The sequence below is a fragment of the Neofelis nebulosa genome, chromosome 1 (genome assembly GCF_028018385.1).
Source record: "Neofelis nebulosa isolate mNeoNeb1 chromosome 1, mNeoNeb1.pri, whole genome shotgun sequence".
In the NCBI taxonomy this organism is placed as follows: domain Eukaryota; kingdom Metazoa; phylum Chordata; class Mammalia; order Carnivora; family Felidae; genus Neofelis; species Neofelis nebulosa.
Genome location: NC_080782.1, coordinates 87,152,950 through 87,170,242, shown reverse-complemented (window position 1 = coordinate 87,170,242; position 17,293 = coordinate 87,152,950). Strand labels below are relative to the sequence as shown.

At 35.6% G+C, this 17,293-nt stretch overlaps 2 protein-coding genes across 5 annotated transcripts in view; one reads left to right on the top strand and one right to left on the bottom strand.

Annotated features, from left to right (window-relative positions):
• Window positions 1-2,839, top strand: part of POLR3G (RNA polymerase III subunit G) — a 102,459-nt gene extending 99,620 nt beyond the window's left edge. For all 4 annotated transcript variants that reach the window (XM_058727256.1, XM_058727263.1, XM_058727274.1 and 1 more), the window contains exon 8: window positions 535-2,839. In XM_058727256.1, coding sequence (XP_058583239.1) covers window positions 535-621 — 87 coding nt within the window. In that variant the 3' untranslated portion in view covers window positions 622-2,839. The remainder of the gene's footprint in view (window positions 1-534) is intronic.
• An 818-nt stretch (window positions 2,840-3,657) lies between these two features.
• Window positions 3,658-17,243, bottom strand: LYSMD3 (LysM domain containing 3). The gene is made up of 3 exons (XM_058727213.1): window positions 16,939-17,243; window positions 13,969-14,231; window positions 3,658-7,327 (listed from the first exon to the last, which is right to left on the bottom strand). The coding sequence occupies exons 2-3, from the start codon at window positions 14,221-14,223 to the stop codon at window positions 6,662-6,664; spliced, it is 921 nt and encodes a 306-aa protein (XP_058583196.1). The 5' UTR covers window positions 14,224-14,231; window positions 16,939-17,243; the 3' UTR covers window positions 3,658-6,661.
• Window positions 17,244-17,293: the final 50 nt, after the last annotated feature.

Genomic DNA, 17,293 nt, shown 5'->3' with positions numbered 1-17,293 from the left:
ATGGAATATGGCATTTTCTAGGTTTTTTTTTTTTTTTTGGTATCTTGAGGCTTGTATTTTGATAGAAAGCAAAAATCCCTCTACTTTTGCTCAATTACACATCAGGACTGAAAACCTCAGTTCTGGTGTACTTGAATGTTAATGTAAATTGGCTTTGTTTCTTGATTGTACATTTGTTTGGAGTAACTAATTGGTGGTTTGGCTAACTAAACCCTGTATCATCTTACTGAGGTATAATGAATTCGATGTATCATTCTACTAAGGAGTAACGGACATTCCTTCATTTTCTCTTAACTAGTTGGTGCCTGAGAATAGTAGGAGGTGATGGTATTGTGGAAAGCAGCACAGGTAGATGGGAGTGAAAAATATTTTTTAAGGAGATGAAATAGCAGAGACTTTTTTAAAGCGGGATATATTTTATTACCCAGATTTGATATTCATAAATTAAGATTAAAGGGACAGCCTAAATGATGTTTTTTAATAATGTTACTAATTCATTTTAATGTTAACTGAGAAATTTCTCACTTCACTTAGGAAAATGACTACATTAATTCATACTTTGAAGATGGAGATGATTTTGGTGCAGACAGTGATGACAACATGGATGAAGCAACCTATTAGCTATGGAATGTCTCCAAAAATATCTTTATGATACAGCTTCTAAATATTTGGACAGACTTGTTTTCTATTTCTGATAAGGAATGAGTATTGTATTTTTGTTCCTGTTTTGTTAGACAAATATTTGCTGTCAAAACACTCGGAACCACATTGAGTTTACATACTAGGTACCTTACCAGTTAGTCTCTGATGCTCTGACATTCCTTCTCAACACCCTGTCATGCCTCTTATGTGTTCAAGTGGATTTTTTTTTTGTATTATTCAGATTTGAATGTGCCTAGAGTTTTTGCATCTTTTAATCTATGTATTCATACTTGAACAAATTATTCTTGTTTAACTTGATCTGTTGTAAAACTAGTACTGGTCATCATAGTGGATTTCTGTAATCTGAACATTGATTAATACTGCACAAGGAGCACTTTAAAAACAAAGAAACTTGAAAATAATTTTATCTTTTACTTTTACATGGTATGTTCTGTGCTACGACTACATAAACCTACCTGAGTTCACAACGGTGTAATTTATGAGATTGGAAGTTTTGGGATCAAAAACATACACGCTGGGGAAAATGCCAGATTTTTGAGGTGTAGTGGCTGCTGTTAAATTTCATAGGACTCCTAGTTACCCAAGTGATTTATATCACAGTGCAGAATAAAACTCAGGTCATTTTAAAATCAAGATCAATCTTTTTTGTTTATTAAAAACTAGCTCCCCTGCTTTTTTTCTATTTTGGCAGGGAAAATACCGAAAAACCCTCAGCCTCCAAAGACACACAAATGCCAAAGATTTTCAAGGGAATTCATATTATGTGTTTTTAGATGATTAATGTTACCTACCAAAAGGAATAAATTTTCTCTTTAGGGAATGTATTACCTGTTAACCTCTAACCTTGAGAATCACAGCCAAATTCTATTTCTGCCTTTACCATTAGACTCAGTCTTGAAAATCAGCTTGGTTTTCTGTGCCTTAGTTTCTCCACCTGTAAACTATTTCCTACAAAAATTGCTTAAACACCAACCAAAATTTGCTGTATGTATTCATTCATACCTTATAGAAATGATCACTTAATTTTAATTTGGTCATCACCCTCTAAAAAATTGTAGCTTGGTAAGTGATTTAAAAGTTTTAAAAATCAACCATATTTTCCTCAAAAAATATAATCTGATTTCCCATCGTGTATTCTGGAGGGGAAGATTGGAGAAAATTTATATTGTGCCATTTTGTAATGTGACTTTCTCAGGAAAAAGATCACTTTGAATTTTAATACTTCCTCAGTTAATTCAAGATGTGTGTGAAGACCATTAGTTCAGTGCTGTGTTGATCATATGTGAATTATTAAAATAAGCTTCTGGGAAATTATAAACATTCTAAATGGAAAACAGGAATAAAAAAGTCCACATTAAAACAACAATCTACTGGACTTAGAAGGTCATAAAGTTTCCAGTTGTAATGGGTAAAGTCACTTAGGATTATTAAAACATTGATGTTTTAGGGGCACCTGGGTGGCTTATTCGGTTAAGCATCGACTCTTGATTTCAGCTCAAGTCATGATCTCACAGTCGTGAGATGGAGCCCCACGCTGGGCTCTGCACTGAGTGTGGGATTCTCTCCCTCCCTCTCCCTTTGCTCCTAACCCACTTGTGTGTGCTTGCACACATACGCTCTCTCAAAAAATAAATATTTAAAAAATATTGTTTCATTCTCTCACTTCCTTAGTACCTTAGCCAAATACCACTTAATTTATAGAAATCCGATCTCAATGGTTCTATTTACTTTATTATAAATCTGCAGATAACTTTGTGAATTGAGCAAATGCACTGAAGTATTTTTCCTAGCTTTCAATTTGCCTCCACAATTTTAGTCCAGCAGATGGTAAGACAGCCCTTTTAGGCAAGGATTAGCTCCAGGAGGCTCCAGCCATCTGCCTTAAGTGCATTGTCTTCCCCCCTTGGAAGATCTTTGTAGAAGTTTAAGGTTGACCAACTGTGAGAACAGGTAGTATTTGCAGGTTGCTTTACCAGCATGAGTCTTGTTTTTCTGGCTTAAATTCTCAGGGACTGTGATGTTAGGTATTCCATAAGAAGGTAAACTTTAATGCAAAGATAGCCTCCTATATATAAAAAAGTACTTGAAGTGTCTTTAAATTTGCTATATTAACAGGCATACCTTTTTGCTACAATGCTTATTTTTTGTTTACACATTAAATTCTTACAAAACAAAATTGTGTCCTTTTGTTTTATATGAACATGTTTTATTTTGAGCCTACTTAAATATATTTAATAGAGAAAATACAGATTTTACCTAGTAAAATATTTATTGAGCAAGAATGACACTATCAAATATTCGTGAATAAGCACCAACAAAAAAGAAAACTCAAGGTGATTAAAGTCATGATAAATTAAGATTTGGCAGACAGTGTAATATTAGTGTGATCACTAGTATCACAGACCTACACTGGATACAACAGAATGCTAAGAAATCTGGAGGATCTTGTTAAACTTTCCATCCCCACCATAACGTACAGTGTCAATGGCTTTGCCTTAATATGGTTAAAGGCTCTGGAGTTAGTAAGAACTTTTTATTAAAAAGTAACTTTAAGTACAATTTTAAGGAAAAGTAAAGATTACATCACAAATTCTTCCACTAAATAAAAGCTTCAAACCAACTTTTTCAATTATTTTTGCTATTGGTAACTTTTAAAAATAAAATATCCTTGAAATGGAAAGGTGGTTTTATGATAAAATTTACACATAATTTGTTAAATGTCTGACCCACAACTTGCTAAGAAGTCGTAGATCATGCCTTTTAAGGTCATCTTCTCTGATATCGAAGAGCATCCAAAGAACACTCATCTGAAATTTGTTTTCATTTATGTCTTATAAATAATCCAGTGGATTTTATTTCATTCTAACAAGGAGGAAATATGAATTACTAAACCTCTGGCAATTCTATCCACCTTACATAGTATCTCTATTTTAAATAGTTTGAAAGAAGAGGAGAAAACGTTTGCTTTTATTCAATTAAATTCACCAGCTTCCATTTTACATTGAATAATAAAATAGAAACTTTATTACATTTTGCATATCTTAAAATACAAAAAATAAGGGGCAGAAAATTTTAAAAACCAGTTTTACAGATGTACATGCTAACAATGTTCTACAATTCCATTTTGCATTTGTATCCAATACATTATACAAAAGATTTATAGTATTTGCATACATAAAAAGAATTAAATAAAGCATTCAGATATTTCTATGATCTAACAGTGCAATATGCATATACTTGGAAGAAAAATACTGATTTCCTGAGTAACGGTGTTGTAATTCAAAATAAGAATGATACCCATCATAATGCACCATTTAAATAGACTTCTAAAAACTCCACCTTTACCCTGTAATGCTTTGACTGGATCCTTTCTTCATAGTATTTCTGAAACATCCTTCATATTCCCAAGTAGGTAATTTTAGAAATAGATACCTTCAAAAGAACTAATCATTAAGTAGTGGTTCATTTAAAGAATTCTTCAAGCCACTGAACAAGCAAGTAGAGTCCAGAAAAAAAAAAGCTTTAAACAGTAAGTCCTTTGGAAAAGTTCATTTAGCATTACAGTCTTATAATTCTAATGTGGCCAGCCGACTGTATAATCCATTTTAATCTATCTTTTGAAGACATGAATCCCATAATTTTCTAGGAGTAGGACGGCAAAAACTTTAAATGGCATCCAATAGTTCAAAACAACCCTAACCATTTGTACCCAGACTTAAAAAAAAATAATAATCTGCTCTAAAAATAGCAGATTTTTCTTCACTTACAACTCCATTTTTTTTAAGTGAACCAAACTCATTTGCGGTTGCTAGCATATATATATATTACATATATACCTTCTAATGTAAAGCATCCAAGTAAATTCAAAGAAGAGTTGCAACACAATTAAAATCCACAATATCAAATAATAACTCTTATTAAGTTTTATAAACTAATCTGTGTTTGCCACAAGTTTTGATGTATACTAGTACTTTTTAAAAGCTAAAATTATTCTAGATCTGTTAAATGCTTAGGAAATTTTTTTTCATTTAAAATGACCCTTAAAGATTAGAATCTAAAAGTCTATATATAAGATATATATAGAATTAGATATAATTCAAATAAATAGAAAAAGGAAACTGCCTGATTGTGTCATAAGGATATGTTCTATTTCCTTCAAGAGGCCATTCTACAAGACTGAAATGGTTTTTAATCAAGTACACAGTACACTTCACTACCTTACGTAACTTATTTTGAAATCAGACCTACCATGATTTCAAAGTACCACTAGCAAAAAGGAATCACTGACTGTAATTTCATCAATTCGATGTAAACAAAATTCTTCATTCCACTCTAAAATAATCCATTTTTCTTTCCTAAAACTTGATTTTTCAGCAGGCGTAATAAATACAATGTAAACCAACCAAGTTAACACAGCATAAAATCGAAAGATCATACATATTTTCAAGATGCTAAGGCACATTAAAATAATTTTAAAATTTCAAACTAAAAAGTTACTCAAAAAATGATTTTGCTACAACTTCCAATATTAACATTTTTCGTTAATTGTCTAAGGTCCTTTAATATATGCAAGAGCTTTAATGTTTGACTTCTTTGTCCTGTCTGTTTATGATACTTTGCTCCTGAAAGTACATAAAACCTCATGTACCATATGTACTTTTTCACCCCACTTGTTACCAATATTGGAGTTTGAAATATAAAATCACTGGTCTAAAGCTGAAACATTAAAAATTAGTAAATAATGCCCAGAAAATGAAGTGGTATTATATACCTAAAGGTACGTACTTTATTATACACAAAACACAAAACAGGCAATCCAGACTCCACCAAATCTTACTTCTAATTAATCATTTTGGTTACATTTTTAAAACACACACTTTAAGAAATTAAATGATGGAAATTAGTATACAAATGATGTTTACTTAGCCAGACTGTATCTGATCCACAGCAAATCTTAAGAAGTAGCACTATCAAGCCCTTTCAACTGATCTACACATCTTTGGCCTCTGCTGCCCAATTTGATGCTATAGTTCAGAGGAAAAAAAGGTTTAAGTTGAACATTTTCTCTTTGAAAAATATAGGTTAATGGGTCAATCAATAATTTGTCTGTTACTTTCACGCAAAAGGTCTCTCTCATCTTTGCTTTTGATTCATGAACCAATTTCTACAACAGATCTCAGAGGCAGACAATGAAAATTTGTTTTAACCCCATGAAGTTGTGCTTGATAGTGAAGGTGGAGATGAATTTATACAGCCTATGTTATGAATCCTATTGGACCATCTGAAATAATACTTATTTTTAATTCTAAAAATTAAATTAGCTTACATAAGTAGTATTATAAGGCATTAAATGTAATTAAGGCATGTTACTACAACACAGCAACAACTTATCACAGTATGTGAGGATTTAATTCCTAAATAATGCTAATCTGTATAACACTTTTCATTAAAGAATTACAAAAGTGCTTTCAAATAACAGAGGCAAATATAGTCACTTAAAAAACAGAAGCAGAGGCACCAAGCTTTAAGAGACAAAGATCACTTTTAGGTCTTGACCTAATCCAGTGTTCCAGGGACCAAATGGCAACTTCCCAACCATACACATTATTTTAGGGGCTTATAAAAGTTATTTTGCCTAATATATTTAATATTAACAACCTTAAGCCAAAAAATAATTACTTGAAAAATAAAACTTAAGCATAACCAGTCTTGAATATAAAAAATGATACATTTTCCAAGTTAAGAACTTCCTAGACCCATATTTAAATTCATTTCTGCTTTAAGCATTGATACAAGATATATGGATTTACAACTCTCAATATCAACGACCAACTGTAGGAATTTCATACTCAATCTATTTGTAAGTGGCTCCAAAAAAGGGTGAAAAAAAAAAGCATCTTCAATCTCAACTTTTGCCTTTAAAGTGGTTACTGAATAGAATTGATTCATCACACTCCAGATTCACGTGATCATTAACACTGTAAGTATGAGCTCACTGCTATGTTTTGTGTTGAGCAGCAGGTGACTGAGAATCTTGACTATATAGTTTATGATCATGTTGGCCAAAGGGTATTCCCTTAGTTGGACCAATTCCATTTTCCATTTCTCTCTGTTGTGATGGGGGTGTGACTCCTGAATGCAAATGTGAGGAAGAATCCACTGTTGAATGATGACTAACATCCACTTTAGCTAAAATTTCATAATACAGCAAATAAAATACTGGCGTTATTATACCTACTATCAACATTATCACTACGGCTGTCCACCACCCTATTCCCCAGTCTGCTCCATAATAAGGATCCTTACGTTGAATGTTTTTGTTATCAGGTTCAAAACGTATTTGTTGTGCTGTTAAAGCAGATACCACCTCATTAAGGTTCTCTCTTTTGGTGTCTGTACATTTTACTATTTGTTCTATGTCTCGGTCTACTTCTTTTAAAAAGCTACCAGCTGACTCACTGGAAGAAAGAGAATCATTAGGTGGCAAAATTTCCTGTTGTTCTGGAACATACTGGACAGATGACGGACGTGAAGCCTGTCTTCCTTTTGGAGGATAAAGTGTTTCAGTCAATGAACTAAACTTTTTAACTGGAATTTTGATAGACCTAAGGGCAAAAAAGTCTTGATCGCTGATGAGATTATTAACCCTCTTGATATCTGCTACCTGTAAAAAAAAAAAAAAAAAAAAAAAAAGCAACATTCAACTGAATTTTCAATCAAAACAGAGGTAACAGTATTCATTCATCCCATTACTTTTGGAAGGAAAAAAAAAGGTACAGTTTAATTATTAGTAGTATTAAGTTATCACACCCGGAGAGATTTTATTTGTGGATAACAGTTCTATACCACTCTTGATCTACCAGTCTTAGGAAATCGCTAATTACTTTTTACTGTCACTCATGTATTAACACAAATGTTAGGTATTTAAGTAGATCCTGGAATCCTTTGATATTTCTCTTTGTACATCATGCACAAATATCACACTTCTGCTGTTTGTAAACAATGAGAAGGAAGAATTACAGATATTTATGTTCTTTCATTCTTGCAATTAGAATATAGGCAAATATCAACTTATCCAACTAAAACTACCATATTTTATCAAAACTAAGATGCCATCAACTCTAAGATGTGCCATTATTTATCACTAAGGAAAAAAAATATTGAGGGTGCCACCATTTCACTTTCAAAGATGTTAAAATGTATCAAAAAACATGCACCTTAGATAACATATTTCCCTTACTTGTCTTCTAATGACATTTTCCCTAACTTCTGTGTTCATGCAGTATTCAACCACCCCCAAGATGAGTCATTTTTTATAAGCTTTCCCTATGTATTATACAGTCCTCAACCTGTCTGTATATCCTATCTACCTGCCATTGTGAGGAGGGAGAGCATGGGAGTATTCCTCAGATTACCCGTTATTATGCCAGGCCTCCCATAATCTTTGAGTGATTAGTCCCATTCATGATTTCCATCAACGCTTTAACCTAAGCCCTAGTCATTTATCACTCGATTGATGTCAGAGAGGTAAAGTGTGTCTAGGATAAAGCTTTTCTGGCTTGGTCAACTCAATGGATAATAATGTCATTTACTGAGATATAGAACACTTTGGAGGGAGAAAAGAAAATAAACACAGATTATATACGTGTTGACTTTGAGGTGACTGAAATATCTAGGTGGAAGTTATCCAACAGGGAGTTATATGTCTGAAATTTGAAAGAATGATCTCATCTAGAAATACTGACTTGTGGATTATCAGCAAAAAATGGTAAATGAAGTCACAAGTGTACACAGATTCACTAAAAAAGACTAGGAGAAAAAGGTGATAAATGAAAGATGACTGAGGAATGCCAACATTTGAGAGTTATGTTGAATAAGAGAAATCTACAAAGGAGATTAAGAAAGAGTGGCCAAGGGGTGGCTGGCTGGCTCAGTCAAAAGAGTGTGTGACTCTTGATCCTGGGGTTGTGAGTTTGAGCCCCATGTTGGGTACAAAGATTAGTTAAAAATAAAATTTTTAAAAGCAAAGAGTGGCCAAGAAAGCAATATACAATGGTGGGTTTGACGGATGGCTATGATAGTTTCTAGCTCTATGATTTGGGGCAAGTTGTTTAACCTCTCTGCAATGAAATTTCCACATATGTAAAATGACAGTAATAACACTACCTACCACATAGAGTTTTGCAAAGATTAATAAATTAAAACATATGAACATTCAAATAGCAATATATAGTACATTATGCAAATGTTAGCTGTTATTAAATATTACTAGTAGGAAAATCAGAAAGCTGAAGAATCAAGGAGGTCAAACAAGGACGGTTTTTAGGAGGGGGTGGTGACTGATCAACTGCAGATTTCTGATCAAGTTCACTGAAGAATGAGAGTTCCTGTTGGAAAAATCAACTCCCTGGAAGTGTGTAAGTGGGAAGAGGATGGAGAGGAAGACTGAGGAGTAATTAGATGAGACAATAAAGGATGCTTTGAAAGTTTATGACCTCAAGACTGTTTAAGGCAAATGAAGACTCACTGACAAACTCCAAAACCTGACCCCATTCTCTTTAAATGTTTGTTTGGTATTGTCTATTCTGACTAGTAACTACTCCATACTCTTGATAAACCAGGCTTCCAAGTCTTAAGTGTCTACCTAGGTTCTCACTCTAATTATCCCTATATTCTCCATTATACTAACTTCTTTGGTTGCATTTAGGATTCCAACCTTGCAATTTTTATGCTCTTGTCAGTTTTAGGACTGGCATATTTTTTCATAATTTCTAAAATTGAGTACTTACAAGAGGAATACAGCACTAAGTACCCTATTTTTATTTATTTTATAAACTATGTGAAGTGAATTTAAAAAAAAAATTTTTTTAATGTTTATTCATTTTTGAGAAAGACAAAGTGCAAGTGGGGAAGGGTCAGAGAGAGGGAGATACAGAATCCGAAGCAGGCTCCAGTCTCTGAGCTGTGAGCACAGAGCCCAACATGGGGCTCAAACTCACCGACCGCGAGATCATAACCTGAGCCAAAGTCAGACTCTTAACCGAGCCACCCAAGCACCCCATAAGTACCCTATTTTTAAAGTGATAAATCCTTTTGTAAGGTTCTTCCTTGTTTTGATGGTTCAGCTCCTGGTAAAAGGGAGCATTGCTTAACTCCCTAACACTGTTGTATCAATCTTCCTTATTGTAGACAAGACCTTCTTTCCTCTAATGTTAAGCTAACTGCCCTTTCATCATTCTTCATTTTAAATGAGGAATCAGCTGCATAACCCCAAATAATCTCTGTAAACTTCTTCTCTATCATTATTACACATATTTTAGTCCAAGCCCTGATCATCTTCACTTGAATTATTCCAACAACCTCCTTACTGGGTCCCCTCCAACTCACCGGCAGGTTTCCCTACCATTTTGTAGTACTCTTGTTAAACCTTATAGCAGTGTTCTTACTATATAGATCAAACTTTTCCTCAGTTCTCTCAAAGTGCTTCATCCCAATCAGTCTACGCCCCTCATTTTTGAAACATCTATTAAACTTCTTCTGTTGTTCACCTTATTTTCTCCTTAAAATCTTCTCCATGTCACTGTCCTATACCTTTCTCCTCATATACTCTAGTCATATTTTTTTCCTTTTCACCTCATTGGAAATATAATCTATTTTTAATCATTCATATAGATGGCATTTCAAACTTCTCTTCTTGTAAGACAATTTATTAGGTTCGTTAAAAAAGAATCCATGTCTTTCTCTAATAAAGTTAGTGGACCACACTTTTCTCTTGAATCTCCACCTTGGTAATTTCAGCCTGGCCCCTAATTTTATTTACTTTTTAATATGAAATTTATTTTCAAATCGGTTTCCACACAACACCCAGTGCTCATCCCAACAGGTGCCCTCCTCAATGCCCATCACCCACTTTCCCCTCCCTCCGACCCCCCATCAACCCTCAGTTTATTCTCAGTTTTTAAGAGTCTCTTATGGGTTGCCTCCTTCCCTCTCTGTAACTTTTTTTTCCCCTTCCCCTCCCCCATGGTCTTCTGTTAAGTTCCTCAGGATCCACATAAGAGTGAAAACATATGGTATCTGTTCTCTATAAGACTTATTTCACTTAGCATAACACTCTCCAGTTCCATCCACGTTGCTACAAAAGGCCATATTTCATTCTTTCTCATTGCCAAGTAGTATTCCATTGTATATATAAACCACAACTTCTTTATCCATTCATCAATTGACAGACGTTTAGGCTCCTTCCGTAGGAGATATTTGGCTATTGTTGAAAGTGCTGCTATAAACATTGGGGTGCAAGTGCCCCTATGCATCAGCACTCCTGTATCCCTTAGGTAATCTTAGTTACTATCCATCATCAACCTTCTAAAGCACATTTTGTAAATTATTTCTCTACAAAACATGAATTCACATGTCTATGTTAAAAATTAAACCAGATATACTATGATATAATAATAAATGGTACTGCCTCCATGAACAAGTTGCAAACCCCCCGCCCAAAATCCAGCTCTTATCTCATCAAGAAATGTGTTTCACTAAAATACTTTATTAAGTTTTTAAATAAAAATTCTTAATGTGTCTGTTTTGAACAACTATGAATTGCAGTAATTATTTAAAAAAAATACATAGAACCTTAGGGTCACAGGAAATTTTTAAAAATTCAGTTCATATTTGTATATATTTGGGGGTGCCTGTATGGCTCCGTCGGTTAAAAATCTGACTCCTGATTTCAGCTCAGGTCATGATCTCATGATTTGTGAGATCAAGCCCCATGATGGGCTCCAACCTGTCAGCTTGAGATTTTCTCTCCCTTTCTCTCTGCCCCTCCCCACTCACGCTCTCACTCCCTCTCAAAATAAACATTTAAAAATAAGTAAAATAAATTTGTATGAATTTGTATAAACAAGTTTATAAATACGTATGGTATTATTATAGAGAACTATGACAGGTAACCAATAAAAGGCTCTCAAGTACAAAAATATACATTATGGAAGACTGTGGAGGGAGGATGAAAATTTTAATCAAGGAGAAAAAGCAATGATAAAACTTTTATGCTAGTAAAAGTTTCATGCTTATACAATGGGGCACCTGGGTGGCTCAGTCAGTTGAGGGTCCAACTTGAGCTCAGGTCATGATCTCACAGTTCGTGAGTTCGAGCCCCACATTGGGCTCACTGCTGTCAGGACAGAGCCTGCTAGGGATACTCTGTCCCCCTCTCTCTCTGCCCCTCCCCAGCTCATACTCTATCTCAAAAATAAACATTTAAAAAGAGAGAGAGAGAGAGAGAGAGAGAGAGAGAGAGCGAGCATATAAAGAGTATTCTAACAGTCTTATTTTTAAATATCAATAGCGACAACATTTTTGAAATTATATCCTTTAAGTCATTAGGAAGTATTTAAACTCACTTTAAAATGTGCAAGGAAGTACACAGTAAATACATTTCAAAATTCTACTAGGAGTATGACAACATAAAGTTCAAAAAACAGTTTCCATAACAGTTTCCGTATCATGTTTACATGAAAACAGATTCCGCACTAAGGATGCAAGATGGACATAATGACACAGATATAAAATGGATATAAAGAGTTTGGTATTATTAAAATAAAAATATACCTCCCTTTTTATCAATCCTACTTTGGGGAACCTACTCCACAAAAATAAAGGTAGCACCACTTATCTTTAATTAAAAAATTTTTTCTTTAATGTTTATTTTTGAGATAGAGCATGAGTGACGCAGAGAAAAAGGGAGACAGAGAATCTGAAGCAGGCTCCAGGCTCTGCGCTGTCAGCACAGAGCCCGACCCCACGAACCTTGAGATCATGACCTGAGCAGAAGCTGGACACTTAACCGACTTAGCCACCCAGGTACCCTGTGTACCACCATTCAAAGATACAGTGCTGATGATATTCACCACACAATTCAAAACATGAAGAAAATCTTGAGTACATGATAGAATAGTTTAATATCATGGTATATCCATACTATGCAATACTATATAACTATATAAAATGGGTTAGATGTGTCAGACAGTGAGGCATGTCTATGATATATTAAGAAATGAGGGGTGCCTGGGTGGCTCAGTAAGTTAAGTGTCTGACCTTGATTTTGGCTCAGGTCATGATCTCATGCTTCATGAGAGTGAACCCCTTGTCGGGCTCCACACAGAAAGCTTTCAGCTTTCTGATTGGGATTCCCTCTCAATCTCTCTCTGTCCCTCTCCTGCTCATATTCTCTCTCTCAAAGTAAATGAATAAACATTACAAAAAAAAAAAAAAGGAAGAAATAAAAAAGACAAAAGCAACTTGCAGAGTAATAGGCACAGTATACACCAATTTTTTTAATGTTTTTATATATGTATTTTTTTTGAGACAGAGAAGGGTGGGGGGAGAGAGAGAGAGCGCACACGTGTGCATGTGCACATGAATGGGGGAGGGGCAGAGAAAAAGGGCAATAGAGGATCCAAACAGGGTTCTGCCCTGACAGCAGTGAGCCAATATGGGGCTGGAACTCACGAACTGTGAGATCATGACCCGAGCTGAAGCTGGATACTCAACTGACTGAGCCACACAAGTGCCCCAAACCAATTTTTAAAAACAAAAATTGGGGCACCTGGGTGGCTCAGTCGGTTAAGCAGGCAACTTCAGCTCGGGTCATGATCTCACAGTTCATGGGTTCAAGCCTCATGTCAGGCTCTGTGCTGACAGCTTGAGAACATGGAGCCAGCTTCGGATTCTTTGTCTCCCTCTCTCTGCCCCTCCCCAGTTTGCACTGTCTCTCTCATTCTCAAAAATACATAAACATTAAGAAAATTGTTTTTTGGTTTTTTTAATTTTTTTATTTATCTTTTTTTTTGTTTTTTGTTTTTTTTTAACAGAAAAACAAAAAATCACCAACACCCCAAGTATTTTAGATAATACATATTTATATTTATATATTACACATATTATTTTTATAAGCACAAAAAAAGGTATGGAAAGAAACACCCCAAAGTGTGTTATTTCAGGAAGATGAGGCAGAAAAAATTTTTCTTATATATTTCTATATTCTCTTAAAACCTGAGTAAGGAGACAAGATAACACATTTGGATGTCTTTTAATACTGAAACTAGACTCATGGATTTAGAAATAAACGGAAATCCAAGTATTCACTTAAAAATTTAAAAAGTTAACATCTACCAACATAATACAGTTTTCTACGGAAAGAAAGGAAAAGACAAGATAAAAGCACAGAACTTACTTCAATTTGTGCTAATGAACAAATAATTTATTTTGGACAGCATTATGCAAAATCAAATTAAAACTTACCGTACAACAGTACTGAAGGGCTATTGCATTTAAAGTATCTCCTTCCTGTATATCTTTTGTTAATACTATAATGTCATCAAGTCTATCTCTTGATGTACTTCTTCGGATTTTCTCTTTTCCTCTGGATCGAAGCTCATATACTTCGGCATCCTCCTCCAACATGTCACTGTCTGTACAATTTCCAAATGCATGTACTTGACCACTTGAATGAACTCCTGGAAGAGGAAAACTACGATTCTGATGTCTCCCTGCCATGTCAAAATCTGAGGGGGAAAGAAAGAGAAAACTCTGGAATGTAGCTGATCCATATGACTGAGTTACATGAATTTTACATTCAGGACACATTATACGTATATTTTTAAGAATGATTTTAGTTATTTAAAAATTTAGGTTTGAGTTTTAGAGATGTTAAAGTGCAAAGAACATATCTGGCAGCAGAAACAATGAGAGAGGAGGGAGAGGTAATCCATTCTTATAAACTATGTATCACCAAAAGTGGAGGTGATAAACATTTTCACGGAAGTAAACAGTTATTTTTTTAAGGTCAAAAAATTAAGTTCCCCTTATTCTGAGTATGTGAATAAAATTAAGGAAACTTCTGATCATATATGTGCAATTTATAATTCTGATAAGTCAAAGTACGGGTTTTATATGTACAAACAAAACACTTTAATAAATCCAAATATTCTGGCTTGTTCAGCATTTTAAGCTCATATATCTTTTGTACTACCTATCTACCTCCTTGGATCAAGTGGAACTCAGTATTTATGTTTAGTATATATAGCATGTGCTTTCTATATAGGTCGTAATTTTGTCCTAGACTAAGGATTCTTATTTTTTGAAAGTTTTTCACCAACATTTATCAAAGTCCTCATCCAACTCAATTTATGGTCGATAAAGACTGAATATAGTTTAGGCCACTACATTCATTTCTACTTCAGAAAAGATACTCTTAAGAATGAGCACTGGCCTAAATTAAAAGCATACATCAATAAGCGTGTATCAATGAGTACTTTTTGTTTACTTGTATATGCACTCTCAACTAATCTTCAACAAGCTGGCCTATTCTCATTAAAGACAAAACAAAAATAAAAAACTAATTCCACAGGTCCAGTTCTTGCTTCATATTACATGTTCACATAAGAAAGAAAGTATAGTAGATTGCTTTCAGTTATTGTTGTGTAAGATGGAAAGAAGTAGAAGGAGTAAAAGGCATTTTGGAGATAAAATACTTAGGACTTAATACTGTGACTCAGATATCAAGAGACGAAAGAAGTTAAGAATTATGCCAAGATTTCAGATTTGCATCATTGAGGAAATGGTGATGCCATTCTCTAGAAAACAGAACACTGGAAGAAAAGTGGGAGGCTAGACTATGATTATAAATTCCTTTAAGACAGCCCAAAAGAATGTGAAGTAGCCCAGCAGGCTACATAGCCAAATTCAGAAAGGTCTGGGCTAGAAATATAATTTCATGACTTATGTGCATAGGTAGAAACCGAAGCCGTATAGGTATAAAGGAGACTACCTAGAAAAAGTACAGAATAAGAAAAGAGCAGCCAAGACTGAGCCTTGAAGACCTGCTACGTGTAGTAGTATGTGAGGGAAGGAAAATCAGCCTACAAAGAATACGGAAAAGGAATATTCAGAAGAAGAAACCATAAAAATATGTCATGGAAGCCAAGCCCAAATGGTGTCTTAAAGGACTTAGTTCAGTTGTGAATACTACAGACAAATATGAAGTGACAAAGAGAAAAAAACAAACAAAAAACAACTCTCTGACTCTGCTGTACAACAATGCAATGCTTTAAGAACTCAAGGGTTTTTATTAGACCTAGATAACTAATAGTTACATGTTAAATAGACTTAAAAGTTAAAAACCACTTAATATACACTAATTTAAATGTGGTCATACTTCCCTTTAGATTCTTCCTAATAATTTGTTGTTAGAATCCCAAACTGGCTTAAAACAGTTGAAATTCAGTGAGCAATGTGCAAAGCCATTTTACATATTGACATCAAACTTTCTCCAGAGTCTATTGCTAAATACTAAATAATACGACTAGAACTTCATCTCACTATCTCTTCTCTTGTGTAATGAAATGCAGGCAGCAGACTACCACAAGTGGATACTGTTTTTGAATAATCAAGAACTGGTTGTGACTCCAATGAAAGTGGAAAGCTAGTCACAGGCCCAAGCAGATAATTATCTAACCCGACTATACAGACAGCAGAAAGTACATAGTATTCATCTCATCTGGCTCAATTTTCTTCACCTGTCTTAATTCTTAGGGTAGGGGAAAAAAAAAACCCTGCATGCCACCTAGATTACAAACCATGGCAAAAAGTAATTACCAATGGATACGTTATTAAAGCATTTAACCAGCTCACTCTGTAACTGTAAATTGTTTCCCAAACACCTTCATACTTTATAGTAACTGTTGTTGGGTGTTTTGCTTTGACTTTCTTTAAGCAGATAGGGCCATAGGGTCATAGGGCACAAGGTAGTTCAGCACTGGGATAGTAGTAACACAGGGACTGTATCCGCCAGGGGCAATTCAGGTTTTAAAAACTTCTCTTCCTCTCTATTCCACACACCTACATTTTCTCTTTCCTGTTTATATGATGATTAAATCTCAGGTTTTTACGCCACACCGTCACACTTGGACGGTGTGGACGAGATGTTGCCAGCATATATTGTCGTGGGGTAAATGTAGTGTTTAGGTTTTAAATGCGTGGCTCTGAGAACCAAACAGGTAGGAGTCCTTCCTCTGACCCTGTTTCCCCGAGAGTGTAAAGAGGGGCTTCGGTGGGGTTGGTGGCGAAGATCTCCTCTGCCTTGAGGTCTCCTTCATGCAGGCCAGGATCCGAGTCCCAACCGGCGGCCCCGGCTACACCTGCGGCCGAGAGCTCTCCGCCATCTCCAGAGAGAGTGTAGCAGGGCCCAATCCCGCCGACCACCATCTTTACCTGTTCGGTTAGCAGCGGGGACGCAACGAGGAGCCCGCTGCCAGGTCCGCCGCCGCGGCTCCTGTCCCGGGCAAATTCATGACCAACCCTGCGCTTTTGGCTGCCCCTGCCCTCTGCCGCCACCGCCGCCAACGTCTCTGCCTTCCGGGCCGTGCGCCGCCGCCACGTCCGCAAACCTGCCGTGCGTCATCGCGTCAAGTGGGCGGAGGTGGGCAGAAGAGGGGGAGGAGGAGGAGGCCGGAGGTGGAAAGGGGCGGGGAAGGAGGAGGGCGGGGACGCGAAGGCGAGACCAGACCCGGAGGCTTCTTAACCACTGGCCTGCGCCTGGCGCGCAGGCGCAGAGACGCCGCCAGGG